At 40.1% G+C, this 22034-nt stretch overlaps 1 protein-coding gene across 4 annotated transcripts in view; it reads left to right on the plus strand.

Annotated features, from left to right (window-relative positions):
• Positions 1-11395, plus strand: part of MBNL2 (muscleblind like splicing regulator 2) — a 164384-nt gene extending 152989 nt beyond the window's left edge. For all 4 annotated transcript variants that reach the window (XM_065902263.1, XM_065902262.1, XM_065902265.1 and 1 more), the window contains one exon: positions 8570-11395. In XM_065902263.1, the coding sequence (XP_065758335.1) occupies positions 8570-8584 (15 nt within the window). In that variant the 3' untranslated portion in view covers positions 8585-11395. The remainder of the gene's footprint in view (positions 1-8569) is intronic.
• The last annotated feature ends 10639 nt before the right edge of the window (positions 11396-22034 follow it).

The following is a 22034-nucleotide window of genomic DNA, read 5'->3' on the forward strand; positions in this document are numbered from 1 at the left end:
CGGCCTCACAGCCCCTCTCTTTGTGAATGAGCACAGAACACTCTTGAATGTTATCTTCTTTTCAGCACTTCTGTAGCATCAGGGGAAGCACACGGAGTAAAAAGCCTCCTCTCAGGTGCTTTCCCCTTCTTATTCCTATATATCACTCTGGAGAAAAAGTCACCTTTGCATGATGTATGGATTTTTCAGATAATCTGAGGTGTAGATTCCCCTCTTCCCATGAAAGCAGAAGTGGTCCTCAGAATTCCCTCAACTGGTTCTGGGGTGGAGGAGGGGATCGTGTATTTCAGGCAACAAGAGCCTGGGTTTTTCCAGGCAGCATGGACTCATGCAAGGAGTAGAATCTTACTCAATTCAAGAATTTCCATATTTGTACTGTATCCGGACAATACCCAATTGTCAGTGTGGACCCTGGTCAGTCTTCTTCATAAGGCCAGTGTTATTGCCTTCTATGAAGAAACTCAAATAGTAATATTTTAAATGATTTTTAGAAAGTATAAACGAAAAAACTTTTTGTTCAAATATCATAGAGTAGAAAATACTAGACAGTCATGAGTCATCAACAAAACAATATGTCGTTGAAAAGAGAGGAATTAGAGTTTGGGGTGTAAACTTTATATTAATGACAGAGGACAAAGCAAGAATCCTGACTAAACTATTCTTTAAGTTCTGCTAAATATTGTGGGCCTTCCAACTAACCTCAGGTTGCTCGTCTCAATAGTGAAACTGGTTGTCATATTTGAGAGTTTTCTCCCACAAGTCCAGTCTGTGCCTTTTCTGTATAAATAAAAATCCATTTGGAAAATAAGTCAAATATGGCAGAAAACACTGTCCATCCACCAACCCAGGACAATATTCCCCTCAAATAGTGAACTTGACAGGTTTTCAAAGTGTCTTCTCATATACCACTCATTCTCTTTGAACATTGGATACACTTAAAGTTTACAGATAGTCATGACATAGGTCGGCGTTCTTGAAAGTGTTCATTCATGAACATGTATCATGAGAATTACTCTGATAACATCGGTCCACCGAGAGACCAGAGGCGTTTGCTTTTGACTTCAGTAATTCATAGTTCGGCCATCCATCGTAATCCACTCTGCAATTAGATACAGAGTTCTTTGGCAGCCGGAAATGTACAGATGTCTGTCTGCTTTTGTATGGTTCGCCTCAACCAAAATACAAAAGTTTCACCTCTCAGACAAAAGCAGGGAAATTTCAGGCAGTAGAGGATGCCGTGGAGAAGACGTGGAGGGCTAGGGAGAGGATGGAGAGCATATTAAACAGTTCAGGGCCTGGAGGAAGGGGGAGGCCAGTGGAGAGCAGCGAGGAGGAACATGAGTGACCAAACAGCAAACCTGTGAATAAAGACAAGGATACCGGGATGGTGAATAACAGGCAGGCTTCCTTAGCTTGGCAAGATTTTTAGGAAATTCCATTCCGTTTTCTGTCTTTAGCTTAATAATAAGTTTTGTTTAAGGAGACAGTGAAACATCCCTTTCTTTAATTACTTTCTGAGGAAACAGGGCCTTGTAACCATGGAAAAGGGCTTCCCTGGTGGCTCAATGGTATAGAATCTGGCTGCTAATGCCGGAGATGTGGGTTCAGTCCTTGGGTCAGGAAGATCCCCTGGAGAAGGACATGACAACCCACTCCAGTATTCTTGCCAGGAAATTGCATGAACAGAGGAGCCTGGTGGGCTACAGCCCATGGGGTCGAAAAAGAGTCAGACACAACTTAGCCACTAAACAATGCCATGCCTGGGAAAAGACTTCTAAGAACTCTGCCAGGTCTAGAATTTTTCCTCAGGATGGCATTTTTGTTAACCTGCCAGGTCTAGAATTTTTCCTCAGGATGGCATTTTTGTTAACCTGCCATGTTTCCATCCTCTGAGTGATTCTGCCCCAGCCTGGAATATCTGTCCTTTTATCTAGAGAGAACACGGGTTAAGTGGATGGGGATGGATGTTTCCTTTTCTTGGATATTCTTAAATTCTTAGCTTCTCTGAAAGAGTAAGAGATATAGATTGTCCAAGGGGTACTTTTCCTACATCCATTGTTACCTCTCACTTGTGAGGGGTCTGTTGGTCTTCTGTCAATGCCAACATTGTGGCATTATGTCCTCAGTAAATTCTTATTTATTCAGCCATCCATGCAACCGAGAGTTAAAAAGTACATGCTATGTGGCCAGCCCCACGAGGAATCTGAAGAGGAATGAGACACTGACCCTGACCTTGTGAAACTTGATCATGAACCTAGTTTATGCAACACCCCTGGTTAGGAGTGTCCACCTGAGCTCTTGTACTAGTGGTATCCAGATCCATTAGGATTCCTTTAGATTTCAGCAAGGCCACACAAATATTTGATAAGGTATGTGTTATCTGCCTCTCCAGACTCAACATTACAAAGACCGTATTGAATGTTTAGTTAAAACATTCATTAGTCTTCTTTTCTAATTGTTTTTCATGGTTTGGGTCCCTTGAAACAGTTGGTCTTTTCACTGAAATGTTTATTCCCATCATTTAAGTCAAGCAGTAAGAGTTCTTACTGAACTTAATATTGAGCTAACATTTTAAAGGATAACTCATCTGACATCTCTGAACGTCTGCCATGAACCCATTTACATAAGAAGTGTGAACACGTCTAGAAGTCTTCTGGAAGCCTACAATTTCCAAAATTATTTATATGTACATTTCCAAAATTATTTATATGTACATTTCCTGGAGATCGACCACAAGGTAGAAAACTCAGAATGTATTAATACTTGACGCCTCTGAAGCACTGAGTTTATATGGTGGTTTGTCTTCCTGGAACCCTCTTGCATAAGTGCTAGTTAGTTCAGCTGTTGAGATCGTGCTGGCCCTGCATTCAGATTCAGTGTTTCAGCCTCTGCACAGACTGTTTTGCCTTCCATTGAGTGCATTTTCTGGTCAGCTCTTTTTCAAGCACACACCAAAGTTAGGGGCCCATGAGTGACTCAGTCTGAATCCATCATCATCTGAGAAAAGACAAGGCAATGTGTGTACTTCATGTCTAGTGAATCAGTCAAGGGAGAGGCAGTCATTTCTTCTTAGGTAGAGGGTGCCAGTTGGTCAATCACCCAGCTCCTTTGGGTGAAAGAAAACTGTCTGAAAGTTGCAAGATTAACTCCCTGTCAGACCTGCAGTCTCGATCCTGCCCACCATCACCACTGCCGCCTCCCTGCATGATGCCTGCAGCCTTGGCTGCTGTCCAGCTCAGGAAGCTAGCAATCCAGGCTTAGCAGATATCTCCTCCGGAAAAGTAAGGCTCAGGCTTCCCTGGTGGTCCAGTGGTTGGGAATCTGCCTGCCGATGCAAGGGACGCAGGTTCGATCCCTGGTCTGGGAGGATCCCACATGCCTCGGGGCAACTAAGCCCTCTTGCCCTAGAGCCTGTGCTCCTCAACAAGAGAAGCCACTGCGATAAGAAACCCAAGCACTGCAACTAGAAAGTAGCCCCCACTCGCCCAAACTAGAGAAAGCACACATTGCAGCAGCGAAGACCCAGTGGGGCCAAAATTTAATTAATTAAAAGAAAGTAAGGAAGGCTCAAGTAAAACACAAACTGGTAGCTCATAGCTGAATTCAGCCCGAAGATACAGCTAACCCATACAGAGTTGTTTCCACAGTGTGGATCAGTGACTGAATTTCTAGCTGCTTCTGGCAAATGGAAAGGCCAGGCTATCTATAGAGTTCAGGTTTCTGCAGGTGACAGTTGGCTGGAGCTGAGTAGCTGCCGCTCCATTCCTTCTAGGCAGGCGCCCTTCCATCTGCTACACTTCCCAGCTGACCTACCCACTTATGCACACTTCCTGCCCGGCCCGCGCAGGCTCCGCGTAGGCTGTCTTCAGGCAATGCCCAACCCAGTCCTCTTTGCAGTGAGCTTGACTGCCATTACACTGGGGCATCCCAGATGGCTCAGATGGTAAAGAATCCACCTGCAGTGCAGGAGACCCGGGTTCAATCCCTGGGCTGGGATAATCTCCTGGAGAAGGGAAGGGCAACTCACTCCAGTCTTCTTGCCTGGAGAATTCCCATGGACGGAGGAGCCATTACACTACAAGTCAATGGTAGGCGCTTCACTGGGGATGCAGTGTTATTATCAAACGGCTCCTCATAACACATTTGGTGGGAAAATAACCCTTATGATGTTCTTTGGGTCCATTCATATTTTGTCTTCAATAAATAAAACTGAGACTAATTGTGTACTGGGCTCATATAGGAATATATTTAAGGATGTGGATTAAGCCGAATCATTCTGTTCTTAAATCTGACCACCTGGAGGAGATGCTCTTTGCTGCAGCCAACTCATAGTTTTGCTTTGCAGACAGTCTTGGTACAACTAGGGGGTCCACTGAAGATTTATGAATGCAGTCATGATTTGAGATCATGTGTCTTTGTTTTAAAAAATAGAATCACCAATTTTGTGGACATCAGCTATTCTCATTTTTGTGTGTCCTCCTTTTAGTGGAAAAAAAGAAACTGAAAATAATGCTTTCAGTTCAAGACTTTGACCATGAAAAATTAGCTAAAATCTTATTTTAATAGTGTAATCCTCTTCTTCATCATGATTCTGTTATAGAAAATAATACTTACTTGAGGGTCTAGTCTATCAGATTTGTTCAATATGAAGTGAAGTGAAGTTGTTCATCTTGTCCGATTCTTTGTGACCCCGTGAACTGTAGCCTACCAGGCTTCTCTGTCCGTGAGATTTTCCAGGCAAGAGTACTGGAGTGGGTTGCCATTTCCTTCTCCAGGGATCTTCCTGACCCAGGGGTCGAACCCAGGTCTCCTGCATTGTAGGCAGGTGCTTTTAACGTCTGATTCGATTCCTTTTTCCTATCATGTAGCTTGCCAGGGCTCCTTGGAAGCTGGAGCAGTGGAACTCTGATTGGGTGGGGGCTCCAATCACATAAGCAGACATGTTTGTAGCATCTGTCCAGAGGAGGCCTGGGTAGGATATGGTTGACCACCCAGGCAAGGAAGGCCTGGTAGGCTTGGGGGCGTCCAGCAGCTCGCAAGTCCATCAGCAACTTCTACGCATCTGGTTCCTGCAGACTAGTCACTGCTGCCTCCCATCCAGCCTTCCAGGCTCTGCCCACTCCAGGCCCCACCCCATGGCCTCACCTCTCCCTGGTTCCCAAACTCCCGGGGGTTCTGAGCATCTCCTCTGGCACCATCAGGGGTGTAGACCTGCTCCTTGGAATCACTGCTTCTCCTGGTCCCACTGCAGACTATCACTATACCCTGGAGGGGACTCCCATGCCAGGGAGCAGGATGAGCTAGCTACCATCTCTAAGCTCATGCGGGTTTGTGCAAGTACTTGGTACATCAGGCAAGCTAGCTAACACTGCTCATGCTGCCTCTCCCATGTCTGCCAAATAGTGACCTAAATAACTCTTCAGACTCCGACAGAAATTTCTCAGGACCTCCTGGAAAATCAGGGGAGTATTTGTTAAAATGAAAACCAAGACAATAAGGATGCTTCAGGGAGGGGACTTTTAGGAGACCCAGCATGGTAGCTGTTTCCCGGACTTACACAAATGCTGGCAGACCCCAGGGGAGTTTCCGACTGCCTTTTCCAAAAAAACACCTGAGCCTTGGTGTCTGGAGGTTGAGGAAGGAACTCTGGGTGTCAGCCTCGGGTCTGACGAGTGCAGGGCAGGAAGGACGCCACTGAGAGCCGGTCTGTGGAGGTCACTTTCGAGAACTGTGGTTTAATTAAACTTTTTTTTTTTTAATGGACCAGCTCAGGATTAGGGCTTGTCAGTATCGAATTCGATGTTCCCAGGACCACATATAAGCCTGCTCTTTTAGGAATATATGCCTTGTGCCTAGATATATTGAAATATTCAGGCACCTCCTGAAGCTTTTGGTCCCCTTGGCTGTTGAAATTACAATGGAGGCTGACGTTTTCATGCATAGAACATAGCTTGTATGTTTGTATAGAATTGGTGTGCAGACTCTCCAAGGAGAGACAGCGGAAAACACACAAAATTCCCTATTCATCCTATGTTTAAATTACGGGTTTTTGGTGTGAATTTAAAGTACAGTCTAAGGAAAAGCCGTATGAAAACCTAAGCAGAAGAGCCCTCTTGCCCTCAAAACAGCTCCTCCACACCCTTCCTCCTTGACACACGCCCACTGGGCCCTCCGCTTCCTCCCAGAGGTCTCTTCCAGTGGAGACTGTCCTCCCCTCCCTGTGGGTCCTGAGACCTGTAATGTCTGTGCCTTCTAGTATCAGAAGCAGCGATCAAACATTCAGGAGTCCAGAAGAGGCTCTCAGCTGGTATCTGGTCCCCATCTGGATTCCTGAATGTATTTCACCCCAGAGTACACTTCACTCAGACTGTACCAAGCTCTATTTCTCAGAAAAGAAATTTAATAATCCAATGGTATTTTTGTAGAAAAAGGCTACCACCAAAAAAATGAAACACCCAAAGCTTTCCTTCCTTCTAAGATCAAATCTCTTAAGCTTCTGGAAACTCACAGCTGCTAGGGGCATAATTCATTTTTTAATTCCACACATACGGTTCAAGCTAGCCTAAGACTTAGACCAGGCTATGGTCAGAGTTTTCTGGCCAAAATGCCAGGAGGCACCGCTTAGAGGTCAGTAGTGCCTGATAAAGACATTTAATTTATGTGTCTTTATCCACATAATGGATTGTGCGTAGGCTGGGGCAGAGGGGGAAAGCAGTCTGGGTAAGCCCAGTTTCAAGGTTGACTTCTAGTTCAGTTAGACTGGGTGGTTTGACATGTCCGTCAAGTTCAAGTCCAAAGCATCATTGTAACTACCTTCTATAATTATAGATTTGCCCATTCCTGGACTCTCTGTTAGATACTTTTTCTTCCTAGGTGGTTAGGAATTTTCATTCTATATGGCATTTTCATTTCAGTTAGTAAGCAAGAATGTGAATACATTCTAAAGCATATATTATTCTATTTTAATGTAAGAAACTGAATATTTGTTTTTCATAAATATTTTAGAGAGACTTTGCTAAAGTAAAATGAAAAAGAAAAAAACAGGACATGATCTCATGTCCTGGGGCACATTCTTATTTGGAAACCTTACAGACAGGATGGAAGCTAAGGGATAAAATAGACTAATTCCTATTTAACACTCAAATATCTAAATCTAAAAATGAAATTATAACCATCTGAAGAATTTGAATATTGGCTATAGGCAACGACTATTCAAAGATACTATGATAATATATACATATAAATCATATCATTATTTATATTCATATATGAGTACATGAGATATTTTTTTCTCAATTAATTTTAAATTCCTAGAACTTTCTGAAAAACAAAAAAATGGTCTTATCCAAAGTTTTGAGTTTTCATTTAGTATAAGTATTTAACATACACAAATTCTTCCTCTATTTTTATCAGTTTATACATATCTTATATTCTCAGCAGCAGTAGTATATTGTCATAAAATAAATCTCTTACTTATTTCATGGGAGAAATTATTTAAGTGTATGTACTAAAACTGTTTTATATTAACTGAAGAAATACCCACTTAGAGTGAAAAAAAAATCCATGTTATAAATTCTAACATAATGGGGTAAGAAATTGTAGAAATGAGGCTTTTATTGGGAATCGAATCCCAGTGTGTAGGAACAGTGACTGACCTTGACCATGAAGAATTTTTACTGGTTAGTTCATAAACAGAGACTCTTGGCTTTTTAATAAATTTTTGTTTATTAATTGCACAAAGTTGGGTCAAAGCATTGCACAAAAAATAAATATTTTTGTTAAAATGTGTCAGAAGCCTGGCTTTTAAGCTTGACACTTAGTTGAGTGGGTCTCACAGGACAAGCTCCCTGTCCTTTGCGGAGTTTTAGAGTTGGAAATGAACTCAGATCAAACTCCAAGAGCCATGGTTTGCATTTAGTTTAGTTTTATCTGTGCTCCAGGAATTATTGACTGTTGTAATTGCTTTATTAGAATGTTATCTCTTGTTTCTTTAATATGGGACATTTAAAGTTCAGGAGCTCCTGAACTTGAAACTTGTTGTGATTGTATCTTGGGAACAAAACTACTTTCAATGGGAATATATGTTTGAGTGATAAATGCCAAGTTAATAGATAAATGTTACTTAATTTATTACACATTTTTAAATATATATACTTAATCTTTGCAGATAACATTTTGTGTACAAACTAATTCATTGATTAGCCTTCCTGATCATATTAATGAATATTAATTGAATGATAATTGAATATATAATTAGGAGATACAAAGACAAAACTAAAAAAGGAAATTAAGATCTAAACACACTGCATGCCAACGTGTACGCAGTCACAGTTTTACAGAAAATGCTGTGCATTTGAATCACCTTTCTTGACAGTGGCTGCATAGCATCAGTGTCTAAATATTTTCAGCATGAAGGGTGGGGATTATGCAAAATTATAATTGCATCAGAATTATGAGAAATGGCAGAAAATTCCTATTTTTAAATGTCTGTTTTCAAAGAGTAAGACTTAAACTAGCTCTCTTCTCTCAAGAAGGAGGTCTAAATCACACTTGTCTTTTTCTTTAACAGATAATTCTGAAATAATCAGCAGAAACGGAATGGAATGCCAAGAATCTGCATTGAGAATAACTAAACATTGTTACTGTACATACTATCCTGTTCCCTCCTCAATAGAATTGCCACAAACTGCATGCTAAATAAAGATTTAGTTCTTCTGGACAGACCACAACTCTAAGAAGCTAGTGCTGCTACATCATATATGAGTATTAAATATGGTATGCTTAGTATATTCCAACCTAAGATAGTTAACTACCTGAGACCAGCTGTGATGTTAAAGGACATAAAGGATAAAGTTTACTTTTAAAGGGTTTCTAAACATAGTTTCTGTCCTAGGAATATTGTCTTATCTCCATAACTATAGCTGATGCAGAAAGTCCAACCAATTTATTCATTTCGACTCAGAATATTTCAAAGTTAGCAATAAGCAATTAGCATTAGTTTAAAAAAAAAGAAAGAAAAAAAAAAAAAACCACCTATTCCAGGGGCAGGTTCAATTCTAACTGCAATTACTCACTTACTGTCATTTCATTTTGACCACTGGATCAGAGCTGTGTTTCACTTCTTGACAACACGAATGCTGCAGCAAAGATGAGAAGTGAAGTAAAACCGTTACCTGTCCTGCAGGTCTAAAATTTGAATGGAAATTCAAGCACAAGTACTGGGGACACATCGAAGTGTGGTATTTGGTTTGCCTGGAGACGCCGCATTGAATCATGTGATTCTAGAATAACATTAATAGATTGAAAAAGAAACTGTACGGTGTGAGTTTCATACCTAACCAAACAAAGTCTTGAAGGTATTATTTTACAAGTATATTTTTAAAGTTGTTTTATAAGAGAGACTTTGTAGAAGTGCCTAGATTTTGCCAGACTTCATCCAGCTTGACAAGCATGAGAGGCCCATGCCAACAGTCTAACCGAAGGGATCAGTCTTTCCAACTCACCATCCGGTTGCCTGTTACCGAATAACTCTTCTAAACTAAAAACCTAGACAAACAAGGAAGCTGTAGGTGGGGAGATCTGTATAATATTCTAATTTAAGTAAGTTTGAGTTTAGTCACTGAAAATTTGACTGTGACTTTAATCTAAATTACTACGTAAACAGCAAGTAGATAGTTTCACTTTTTAAAAACTCCATTACTGTTTTGCATTTCAAAAGTTGGATTAAAGGGTTGTAACTGACTACAGCATGGAAAAAAAAAATAAGTTCTTTTAATTCTTTCACCTTAAAGCATATTTTATGTCTCAAAAGTATAAAAAACTTTAATACAAGTACATACATATTATATATACACATACATATATATACTATATATGGATGAAACATATTTTAATGTTGTTTACTTTTTTAAATACTTGGTTGATCTTCAAGGTAATAGCGATACAATTAAATTTTGTTCAGAAAGTTTGTTTTAAAGTTTATTTTAAGCACTATCGTACCAAATATTTCATATTTCACATTTTATATGTTGCACATAGCCTATACAGTACCTACATAGTTTTTAAATTATTGTTTAAAAAACAAAACAGCTGTTATAAATGACTATTATGTGTAACTGTTTAAAACATCCATTTTCTTTGTGAACATATTAGTGATTGAAGTATTTTGACTTTTGAGATTGAATGTAAAATATTTTAAATTTTGGCATCACCGCCTGTTCTGAAAACTAGATGCACCAACCATATCATTTTTGTTTGAGAAAAAAAAGAAATCTGCCATTTCAATTAATATTGATCAGAGTCTAATGACTATTTATCTTATATCGTAGATTTGATAACCCTATCAAAAAAAATCACATTCTAAGTATAATCTTACATAGTGCTTGTATTGTTGCATTTGTTTTAATTTGTGGAAAAGTATTGTATCTAACTTGTATTTCTTTGGTAGTTTCATCTTTATGTATTATTGATATTTGTAATTTTCTCAACTATAACAATGTAGTTATGCTACAACTTGCCTAAAACATTCAAACTTATTTTCTTTTTTCTTTTTTTCTTTGTAATTCACTTAAACTCATTGAAAACGTAGTATACATTACTAAACATAAATTATGGGAATCACTGAAATATTTTTGTAGTAGACTAATTGTTGTTACATTGTCTTTCTTTTTTTTTTCTTTTGTTTCATGGTTTTGATTTTTAAAATTATTAGCACACAACAATTTCCAACCCTTTAACAACGGAACATCAAAAATATCACCTATATCCCTAAGCAAATATAGAAGACTGTATTTTTACTATGATATCCACTTTTCCAGAATTGTGATTATAATATGCAAAGAGTCATAAATATGCCATTTACAATAAGGAGGAGGCAAGGCAAATGCATAGATGTACAAATATATGTACAACAGATTTTGCTTTTTATTTATTTATAATGTAATTTTATAGAATAATTCTGGGATTTGAGAGGATCTAAAACTATTTTTCTGTATAAATATTATTTGCCAAAAGTTTGTTTATATTCAGAAGTCTGACTATGATGAATAAATCTTAAATGCTTTGTTTAATTACAAAAACAAAATCACCAATACCAAGACATGAAGATAGCAACTCAACAAATACTGTAGTTAAGAACTGAACTCGTCACTTGTATGGGAACCACATTTCACTCTTTTGTTTTCAGGATGTAACAGCACTTCACCTAAATATTCTTTGAGCCATATCACTGGTAACATTTCTACTAAACCTCTCCATAACACTTAAAGAATTCCCTCATTCATTACCTTACAGTGTAAACAGGAGTCTAATTTGTATCAATTCTATGTTTTGGTTGTAATATTCAGTTCACTCACCCAATATACAACCAATGAAATAAAAGAAGCATTTAAAAGGATTTCTGGTCTTCCTCCATTTTTTTTTTTTTTGTTGAGACAGATTAATAATTAGCCAAACAAAATGGTTTTCACATTCACACAGATAATGTTTGGTAACTTCAAAGAAGAGCAGGCTTTTGATTTGGTTTGGGGTTTTTTTTTTTTTTTTTTTTTTTTCTGGCTTTTTAATAGTAGGAAACACAATTTACAAGGATCATTTGGGAAGTAGTTCTAGTATTCTTTGAAATTAGAAATAAAAATAAATCCCACCACTCTGCCCCCTACTGTAGAATTCTGCCTGAATATGAAGAGATGTGAACGTCAGTAACCAAACGGGGAACAAAAGATCAGTTAATTAACAGACAAGAAAGTGCCCATTAATCCATGAGACAGGCTTCAGGTGAGAGCCCAGTTGAGCGCCTTGTCTTAGACCCCAGGCTGCAGAGAGGCCGAATGATGAGTCCTGTTCCTCGGGGCCATCCTGGCCCCAGGTAGACCAAGGCGCGCGCTGGAGCTGAGCAGCACACCTGTGGACAGGTGTTCAGCAAAGCCACGCCTCCCGAGAGGTGCTGGGCACCTTCTCAGCCTTCTCCTTTCTCTGTCCTTTGAGGCCCATGATATTTCTTCAGGAAGGCGGGAAGGGTCCTTGTCATGCAGGGGTTGGCAGAAGTCACCCCCTCAATGAGCCAAGGCAGGAATGGGGAGACAAGATTTTCTTCAGGGCAGATTTAAAGCTTCAGGCCTTCTGAGTGCTTATGAGACCCCTCATGAGTAGAAAACACAAACATTCAGCAGACCAGGCATATTACAAATAAAGGCACTTGTATTTTTAAACAGTGTCATCAGGAATTCCAAGGGGGAAAATATTTGCATACTTTTGCGGATGTTTAAAAAACTGGCTCTATGTTTGGATGAGCAATGACTTAAAAGATGGGGACTTCTTTGTTGGTCCAGTGGCTGAGACTTCGCCTTCCAATGCAGGGGGTATGGGTTCGATCCCCGGTCAGGGAGGTAAGATTTCACATGCCTCATAGCCAAAAAACCAAAACATAAAACAGAAGCAATATTGTAGCAAATTCAATGAAGACTTTAAAAATGGTCCACATCAAAAAAAAAAAAACCTTAAAAAAGCTGTTATCATATCAGTCACTTGACAAGACAACATTCTCTGTTAATAGTAAGTTCAAGGTGCCAAGCTTCAAGAACAAGTTATTTTAAGTGAAAAATCTAAGACGAACTGTACCCAAAATTGTTCACACCTGGTTGATGAAGTATAATTTTCATGAGTAGACTGACTTTTTCTGGTACTACATCAAAATCAAAAGAGAAATTTCAACCTGAGAGGATGAAACTAATTTCTATCTTCAGCATAGAAAATGTTAAAATATAAACTAATTCTATAATTATCTGGAAGGTATCTTAATTTGGGCAGCCCCCACCTAAAAACTTTCACACTCACAAATATATTCTGTTTATTATTAGTCACAGATCTTTTGCAACACTTTAAAGCTTTGGGGGGCAGTCAGGCAAACCAAGATACAGTTCAACATTCTGAAATACATGAGAAGGAAATTCTGGCATAAAGAGTGAGTTCTCCACTCCCCCCCCCCACCCAAATAGAGTCTTGGAAATATTAGATTACCATTGCTGTTGGACTGGGTTATCGCCGTTGAAATGACTGAGTTATTGTGAATCAGAATGATTCATGCTAGATGGATGCAGTAATAACTTCCCTCCATGCTTTTGGTGGGAGATGGGTTAGCAGGATGGGGAAAGGGTGGAGCTGAGAATATTCCCCAGGGACTAGCTTATGTGTCAAGGGCTAAGGAAAATAGTCCACATAGATTTCTATTAAACGTATAGAGACCCACCCTAATCACTGAGAAATACTAATCTAAGTTCTAACGACTGCAGAGATTCTTAATCAAGATCCGTAGAGGTTCTGCTGTGACAAGTAACCTGATTCTAGACAACACTGCCTTTCCATGTCTGCCCTCAGGATGACTAGATCCACAGCTTAGTTGAAAACCTCTGTCCCGGTGATTTCAATTGCATAACCAACAGTCATATGACCTCACTTCCTCCCACTGCTTCAGCAATTTTGGGAAAAAAAAAAATGATGGCTCAGCCGTCTGAGGGGTCGTTGTGGGTGCTCAGTGTAAGCGTCGTGTACGCTAGCTGGCCCATGACGTGTGCTCAGACAGTCATGTCTGACTCTTTGCGACCTCATGGACTGGAGCCCACCAGGCTCCTCTGTCCAAGGGATTTCCCAGGCAGGAATACTGGAGTGGGTTGCCATTTCCTCCTCCAGGGGATCTTCCCTCCCAGGGATCAAACCCGTGTCTCTTGCGCCTTCTGCGTTGCACGCGGACTCTTTACCACTAGTGCCACCGAAGAAGCCCTTATGTCTTAGGTGTTACTTGGAATATACTTTAATAAAACCATTTCAGACCTCCCCTCCAAATTTGGTGAAAACCATGTAGTTGTTCTCATGAAATCAGGTATAATCAGAAAGTAACTTTGTTGTGTTCAAATATACTTGACATAATCCTTAGCATTAAGAAGGAACTATTACATCTGTAGCATACATGAGAAAACAAGACATAAAAATTAAATGACTCTTTTGAGATCACACAGAGCAGCAGAATTCTCAATCCCTGGCTTGCCCTAACTCTACAGTCGTGTTGACATGAGCTTTATTTGTGGCAAATGTTCAGGCCCAAAATTCAGAAAAGAACTCAGAGCAAAGCTTTCATCCAGGTTCAAGGTGAAGCCATCATCAGAATCCTTTAATAGGATTTATAAACAGGTTTTCTTCCCTATCACGAGAATACTATTTATGAAATATTCTGTCGCTCTGAGCTGCACAGTGCTATTCTAAGTTTAGGACAGAACTTAATTCTTTATTAGGACCAGAAGCCACTGAAAGGGATGTGACATTGCCCCATCTCTCCAGTGTTATTCAGTTTTTTAAATTAAACTTCAATATGAAATTGAAATAAAAATATTGAAAGCCATTGAATTTTCCCCGATTTTTCCCAATAAGGGTATGTCCCATTAATGTCCCATTAATTCCTGATGAAGTGGTCCCCAAAAAGATGTAGCATGACTCTCTGGATAAAAACCACATATGGATCACATGTCCCTAAAATCCAATTGTGTCCACAGAGTCGCTCCTTTCTCTGATGTCTTTACTCTGATGGATTTTTTTCAGGAGTCTGGATTAACAAAGAGAGATGTTTGCTTACCAACACTCATGGGAAAATGTAAACGATCTGAATTAGGGGAATCTAATTTTTCTTTTGCTAAAGAAAGAAGTGAAAATGTTAGTTGCTCAGTCATGTCCGACTCTGTGCAACTCCATGGACCCTGTCCGTGGAATTCTCCAAGCAAGAATACTGAAGTGGCTAACTATTCCCTTTCTCCAGGGGATCTTCCCGAACCAGGGATCCAAACCCGGGTCTTCTACATTGCAGGCAGATTCTTGAGCATCTGAGCCACTGGGAGCAACTTTCTTTTAAAAGAAAGGAAAAAACAAAACAGCAACGAAGTGTCCTCATTGCTGGGCTCTCCCTCTAAGGAGCGCTGCAGTGCAGACACAGGTGGAAACTCACTTAAATATAAAACCTGTGGCTTACAGAGAAAGGAAGAAAAGTATACGCCAAGTAGCATGGCAGCGTCAGGAACCTGGGTCATATTCTCTAAATGGTGGTGTAGTGAAAATTGGCCAGTCGTGTAGACTCTTTGTGACCCCATAGACTACATGGTCCATGAAATTCTTTAGGCCAGAATACTGGAGTAGGTAGCGTTTCCCTTCTCCAGGGGATCTTCCCAACCCAGGGATCCAACCCAGGTCTCCCATATTGTTGGCAGATTCTTTACCAGCTGAGCCACAAGGGAAGCCCAAGAATACTGGACTGGGTAGCCTATCCCTTCTCCAGCAGATCTTCCTGCCCCAGGAATCAAACCAGAGTCTACTGTATTGCAGGTGGATTCTTTACCAACTGAGCTAAATACAATGAGTAAATTGATGGGCTATATATATGGAGGTAACAAACATAGCACAGAAGAAATAGATACTCACCAGTCTCACAACACATTTCTATGGAGAGCAACCTAAACACATTATTATCCATTAACACTTCCCTGGTGGCTCAGACAATAAAGAATCTGGTTGCAGGGCAGGACACCTGGGTTCAGTGCCTGGGTCGAGAGGATCCTCTGGAGACAGGAATGAAACCCACTCCAGTATTCTTGCCTGGAGAATCCCATGGACGGAGGAGCTTGGGCTGCAGTCCATGGGTTTCTCAGAGTCAGACAGGACTGAGCGACTAAACTTTCACATCTGTAAACACAAGGTTGAAGATTTTCCAGGTCTGCAGAAAGGAGTGGTCAGTGTCTGCGTTTCCCAGTAGTCTGGTGGTTGAGAGCAAACTTCACGGCGTCACTGCCTGAGTTCGACTCCCAACTCTGCTTTTAACAGCGTCTAAGCGTTAATGTTTTTCATCAGAAAGCTGGGTCTGACAGGATCTCCCTCAACCAGGCATTATGACGACTCAATGAAAGGATGTGCTCTGACCATGGAGAACAGAGTCTGACACAGAGCAAATTCTCACTGAATGTTAGTAACCATTCTTAGAATAATACTAAAGTCAGCTCCTGGGTTTCCCTATCAGCATTTATGTCCTCATTTTATCCGAACGCCTCTTGGCCACTAAGAGGCACCTCTTCTATGTCCTCGATGACAATATGTCAAAAGCTGACAGGCAAATTATAGGGGCTTTATAATAACTAACAATGAGCCGCACTGTCTCTGGGGAAGCCTACAATTATTTCAGTTCAGTGAGTGCTCACTGTGCCCTGACTAAGTCCTGCTAAGCTGTTCAAGGAACACGAACCGGAGGAAGGCCAGTTTCTACCCTCAAGAAGCTTTCTGTGGAACAAAAGAGGAAAAATCAACCTGCAAACAGGCTAGAGAGTGCTATAGTCTTCCTAAGTCTGCTTTAAGAAAGCCCTCCACAGAGAGTGACTTACAACAGCAGAGATGAATTCTCTCCAGTTCTCCAGGCTGAAGTCTGAAGTCACGGAGCTGGCAGGGCTGAGATCCCTTGGCGGCTCTGGAGAGATTCGATCCCCTCCTCTCCCAGCGTTCGGTGCAACATACATGAGAGCTCAGTCGCATCCAACTCTTTGCGACCCCATGGACTGTAGCCCATCAGGCTCCTCTGTCCACGGCAAGAATACTGGAGTGGGTTGCCATGCCCTCCTCCAGGGGATCTTCCCAACCCAGGGATCGAATCAGCATCTCCTGCATCTCCTGCATTGCAAGTGGATTCTTTACTGCTGAGCCAGCGGGGAGGCCCCCAGCTTCTGGTGGTGGCCTCTCCTTGGTGTTCCTTGGCTCACAGTTGTATAACTCCAGTTGCTGTCTCCATCATCCCAGGGCCTTTCCCTTGGGTGTCTATCTTCACATTATCTTCTTATAAAGTCACCAATCATCTTGGATTAGGGCACCACCCCAGTGACCTCATCTTGACTTGATGCTACTGGCAAAGACCCTAGTTTCAGGCCGCAACTGTCGGCCTTCTGGAATTGCATTGACTAAAGAGAACTGCCTTGTCTGAAGTCTCGCCCCCTCCCCAAGCAGGGCCCTTGACCAGTGGATTGACACAGGAGTGTAAAGGCCCCCAGCTTTGCCCAACGCAGGGCAAATACTGCAACTGGATCCAAAGCCCCCAGGGGTGTAGGCCGAGGCCTCTGTTGAGACCGTGTCACAGCCCAACCTCTCCCTTCGCCCATTTGTGCCTCCTTCCCTTCCACATGGATAGGAATCCCTGCCTCTGAGTCTGCTTCTCAGAAAATCCAGGCTCTGGCAGAAAGGCACCACTATCATATGCTAAGTCCATTATTCAAGCATTGGAGTTCCTTTTAAGCAAGAACTATATTCAACGTCATAAATTGATTCTTTTAAATAAAGACAATTATTTGCCTATGCAAGTGTCTCGCCTGAGAGAGTACTGAATTAATCATCTAAGAAAAAGAAGAAGAAAAAAGTCAACAGTGAAGTATTTTTTATTGTGGATTCCCAAAATGGCAAATTTTCACACACTTTCAGAGGAAACATAGCTTTTATTTTTTAAGCCACCATAGAAAGTCATGTTTCACTTGATCTAACTAAATTTTTACTCTTCCTCTTTTGTATTCCTGAGCTCTTTGTCAGTATTTCCTTGAAAAGAAGCCAGGAAAAAAAGAAAAAAAGATCAAAGTGGTTCTTATGGAAGCCAAAGACCTTCATATTAGGTTGAAACAAAGCATATTCAGTGCGCATTCAGTAAATACGATTCTGGAGCCAGATTTGGCTGTAAAACACAAGAGTATAAAACTCCAGAAAGTGACCCGCACCACCCGTCAGAGTCATTTCAAAATAGCCAAAGCGATTCCTCTCCATCAATCATGACATTTACAAGTTGAAGGGGGTCACACTCAGGAATTAATGCAATTGATCTGCACTATTGACCAAGGTGCCCATTAAGACAGCAGGGAGTAATTAAGAAACACACACACATAATCAATGTTGAGATGATCTCAACTCCTCCAAGAGTCATCAATATGTTTTGAACAAAAGCCACATATTTGGTGGTTTTGCTCCAGTAGAAATCTATACAAAAATCAATTGACATAGTTAGTGCATGAGTTGATGACTAGCTGCGGACACTGGGACTCATTTTCATATTTTCTACCCACATGCACCACTGCAGGAGCTAGGGAAATGAGTCAGTCTGGGAGCCCTTTGCTCCTTGGTCTGGGCTAACCGCAGCAAGCCCTGTGATGTGTGAAGGGCCTACAGCATGGCAGTGAAGAGTGCAACACCAGTAGCCAAGCTGACACTGCATTGCGCGTGTGTGCTCAGCAGTATCCCACTCTTTGTGACCCTGTGGACTGTAGCCCGCCAGGCTCCTCTGTCCATGGAGTTTCCCAGGCAAGAATCCTGGAGTGGGTTACCTTGCCTACTCCAGGGGATCTTCCTGACGCAGGGATCGAACCTCATCTCTTGTGTCTCCTGCACAGGCAGTGGATTCTTTACCACTGCGCCATCTGGGAAGCCCAGTTCAAATCCTGACTCACCGCTCTCTGTGTGATCACAGGCAGGTGAGTGAACCTCTAGTTCCTCCTTCCTTCTCTGTGAAAAAGAGCTGATTAATAATAGTGTTTACCACATAAGGTAGTTGTAAGAATTGGGTTAACATACACCAAACTCTTAGAACTGTTCCTAGAACATAAAAGTATTAACTATCTTTGAAAACATAAATCAAACTTTGAAAGGTTTGCCATTTAAAAGGAATTACTCTCTATGAATCATTTTTCCAGGAGGACCATCTGTCAGCCCTGCTCTTAGAAAGGTTAATTGGGGTTGCTGAGAGATGAAGAATTGATGCTTTTGAGCTGTGGTGTTGGAGAAGACTCTTGAGAGTCCCTTGAACTGCAAGGAGATCAGCCCAGTCCGTCCTAAAGGAAATCAGTCCTGAATATTCATTGGAAGAACTGATGCTGAAGCGGAAACGCCAATACCTGATGTGAAGAACTGACTCATTGGAAAAGACCCTGATGCTGGGAAAGATTGAAGGCAGGAGAAGGGGATGACAGAGGATGAGATGGTTGGATGGCATCACCGACTCGATGTACATGAGTTGCAAGCTCTGGGAGGTGGTGATGGACAGGGAAGTCAAGCGTGCTGCAGTCCATGGGGTCGCAAAGAGTCAGACACGACTGAGAGACTGAACTGAACTGAACTGGTTGCCTCTCAGTGGAATTGGGTAAAGCAGTGGCTAGTCATCAGACACTAGCTGAACTCAGCAGATAAGTCATATTTTTTACATCTTGTGGACCTCCCAGACTTCCATTTCTGGGGGCAATAAATAGAATAAATACAATGAATGAGCCCCTGGGGAAAAATAGACAGCTGGATAAAATATTTAAAACTTCTCTTCATATGCACTGAGGAGATATCAAGAAAGTAAAAAATGCTCAGAGATTTTTTTTTTAATGGGAATATTTTAATGTGAGCAAGCACCAAATCCATTCTTTGCCTGGTGGCACATGCCCAGCTCTAAGCGGCATGGGAGATCAAAAGCTAGACTGGACCCATCCCAGGAAGTATGGGCCTGCAGCAGGGACCCCAAGACCTACATGGTCAGCAGGGCTGATTCCGGTTTGCTTGCTCACCTAGGGTGACTGATAAAAAATATCCGGTAATCCATATAAAGAATACTGTTAGTATAATATTTTAAAAATCAAAACTAATGGAGGAAAAGTCCACAATAACAACATATCAAAATTGTGAACAAGGCTGCGTGTCTTTGTTGGCTTGACCTACTACTCTGCACAGGGGGAGCTGACCTTTCCCATCGGCTTGCACGTGGCCTCTGGGTTAGACACCAGCCTGACGTCAGACTAGGCCACGCAGGGCTTTCTATGTATTCTGGTGTTTCAGCTGTTGATCTTTCATTAACTTTTTTCACTTGGTCCACAACAGAAGAAAATACTTTGAAAAGTGCATATATTTTATGTATGAGAACAAGTTCTGAAAAGTACACATTTTTCGTTTTGCTTCAGCCTCCAAAATGGCTCTACAGGGTATTCCTATTTGGCTATGTTAGAATGATTGAAAATAAAACCAGCGGACCAGTGGGGCTAATGGAGGCAATAATAATGACAAGCCATGTTCCAAGCTATATATGTATGTGTGTATGTATTTACATATATATATAAATGTATATTTCAGATTTACCTGAAATACACATATATCTGAAATATACATATATCTGTAAAAACATGGTCATGAAAACAATATTTTCCCTAATTATACATTTACTACTCCATTTACCATTCTAGTCTATATACTTTTTTTAAAGTCCTGGTCAATAATCATGAAATTATTTTCACAACTCACTGTTTCAAAGACACTGTTCCAAGTTAACCACTAAGGGTAACCACAATGAGTACAACTATCAAATGGGGGGAAAAAAATCACCAATCCAAAAGAAGGTGGGGAAAGGGAAATAAAAAGAAACTGAAAAAAAAGAAAATAAATAGAAATCACACAACCAGACAGGAAAATAAATGCAAATATCATTATTGACAATAAATATAAACAGACTGAATTCTCTGCTATATCTTTGCCAGGCTGGATTTTTTTTAAAGAACCCTAAGTATGTGATGTTTACAATAAGCATTTCTAAAATATAAGTACACAGAAAGTTGGAAAGTCAGAGTATGAAAGAGGAGAAACTAGAAAAAACTAACCAAAAGAAACCAGGTATAACCACATTAATACCAGACAAAGTAAATTTTAAAGACAAGAGCCAATACTAGAGAATTTAAAAGGCTATGTCAAATGATCAGATCATAAAGAAAATCAATTCTATATGTGTATACACATAAAACATAAATGCAAAACATCAAACAAAAATTGAATATAAGCAAAAATTAATAGAACTCTGAGATCCTCATCATAGAAAATTTATACATCTGCTTAGTAATTGACCAAGCAAAATCAAGTACATGAGGAGACAATTGAAATATTTAAAGATCATATCAACATGCTTGACCTAATAAGCATAGAACTCAAAAAAAATGAATACGCATTACTTTCTTGCACATAGGAAACATTTTTTAAAATTCACTCTGTGCCAGGCCATTAATGCAAACCTCAATAATAAATCACAAATAATGCATATCCAATCACACTTTCCTGGTTTAAAAAATGCAATTGTTAGAAATTAATATAAAGTAACTGGAAACTCTACTTGTTTAGTAATTTTAAAACAGTGCTCTGAATGAAAGAACAATGGAAATTTAAAATATTGAACTGAACAATAATGAAATATATACAAACTTTAAAGATGCAAATAAAATGATGAATGAAAATGTACAACTTAAATATTTACATTAGGAAAGAAAGGCTCAAAACTAATAAATTAACATCTTCAATAAGAAGTTAGTTTAAAAAAAGTAGTGTAAGTCCCAAGAAAGTATAAAGAAAAGAATAAATGTAAGAGAAATTTTCCTCAAAATAGAAACTAAATAGATAATATTGAGAATCTACTTCTTAAAGTGGATTTATTAATTTTGAGCCTCAGCTAAAATTATGGTGAATATCACTCACAAAACAGATGTATTGGCACATTATCAGGTTAATGAAGAAACACATTTCCCCAAAGATATAAATATATCATTAAATAAAATAACTTCCATTTATGATTTTTAAAAAATCTCTTGACACATTAGTAGTAATAGGGAATTTCCATATCCTGAAAAAGGATATACATACAAAATCATACCAGGAATGCAATTAATGGCAAAATATTAAAAGAACACCCTTGGGTATCAGGAGCAAGGCAACTTGCAAACCTTTGCTACTTTGATTCAGAATTGTACAGGTCTTAGTACTGTAATCCAAAAAAGAAGAAAACCTATAAAAAATAGGAAAGAAATCAAACAAAGCTCATTATTCATTATATAATTTTAACTAACAAATGATGCTAATTTTAGCAAGCATGTGTGCATGCATTCTCAGCTGCTAAGTCATGTCTGACTGACTGTTTGAGACCCCATGGACTGTACCCCACCAGGCTCCTCTGTCCATGGAATTCTCCAGGC

Source organism: Muntiacus reevesi, chromosome 11 (genome assembly GCF_963930625.1).
Source record: "Muntiacus reevesi chromosome 11, mMunRee1.1, whole genome shotgun sequence".
Classification (NCBI taxonomy): domain Eukaryota; kingdom Metazoa; phylum Chordata; class Mammalia; order Artiodactyla; family Cervidae; genus Muntiacus; species Muntiacus reevesi.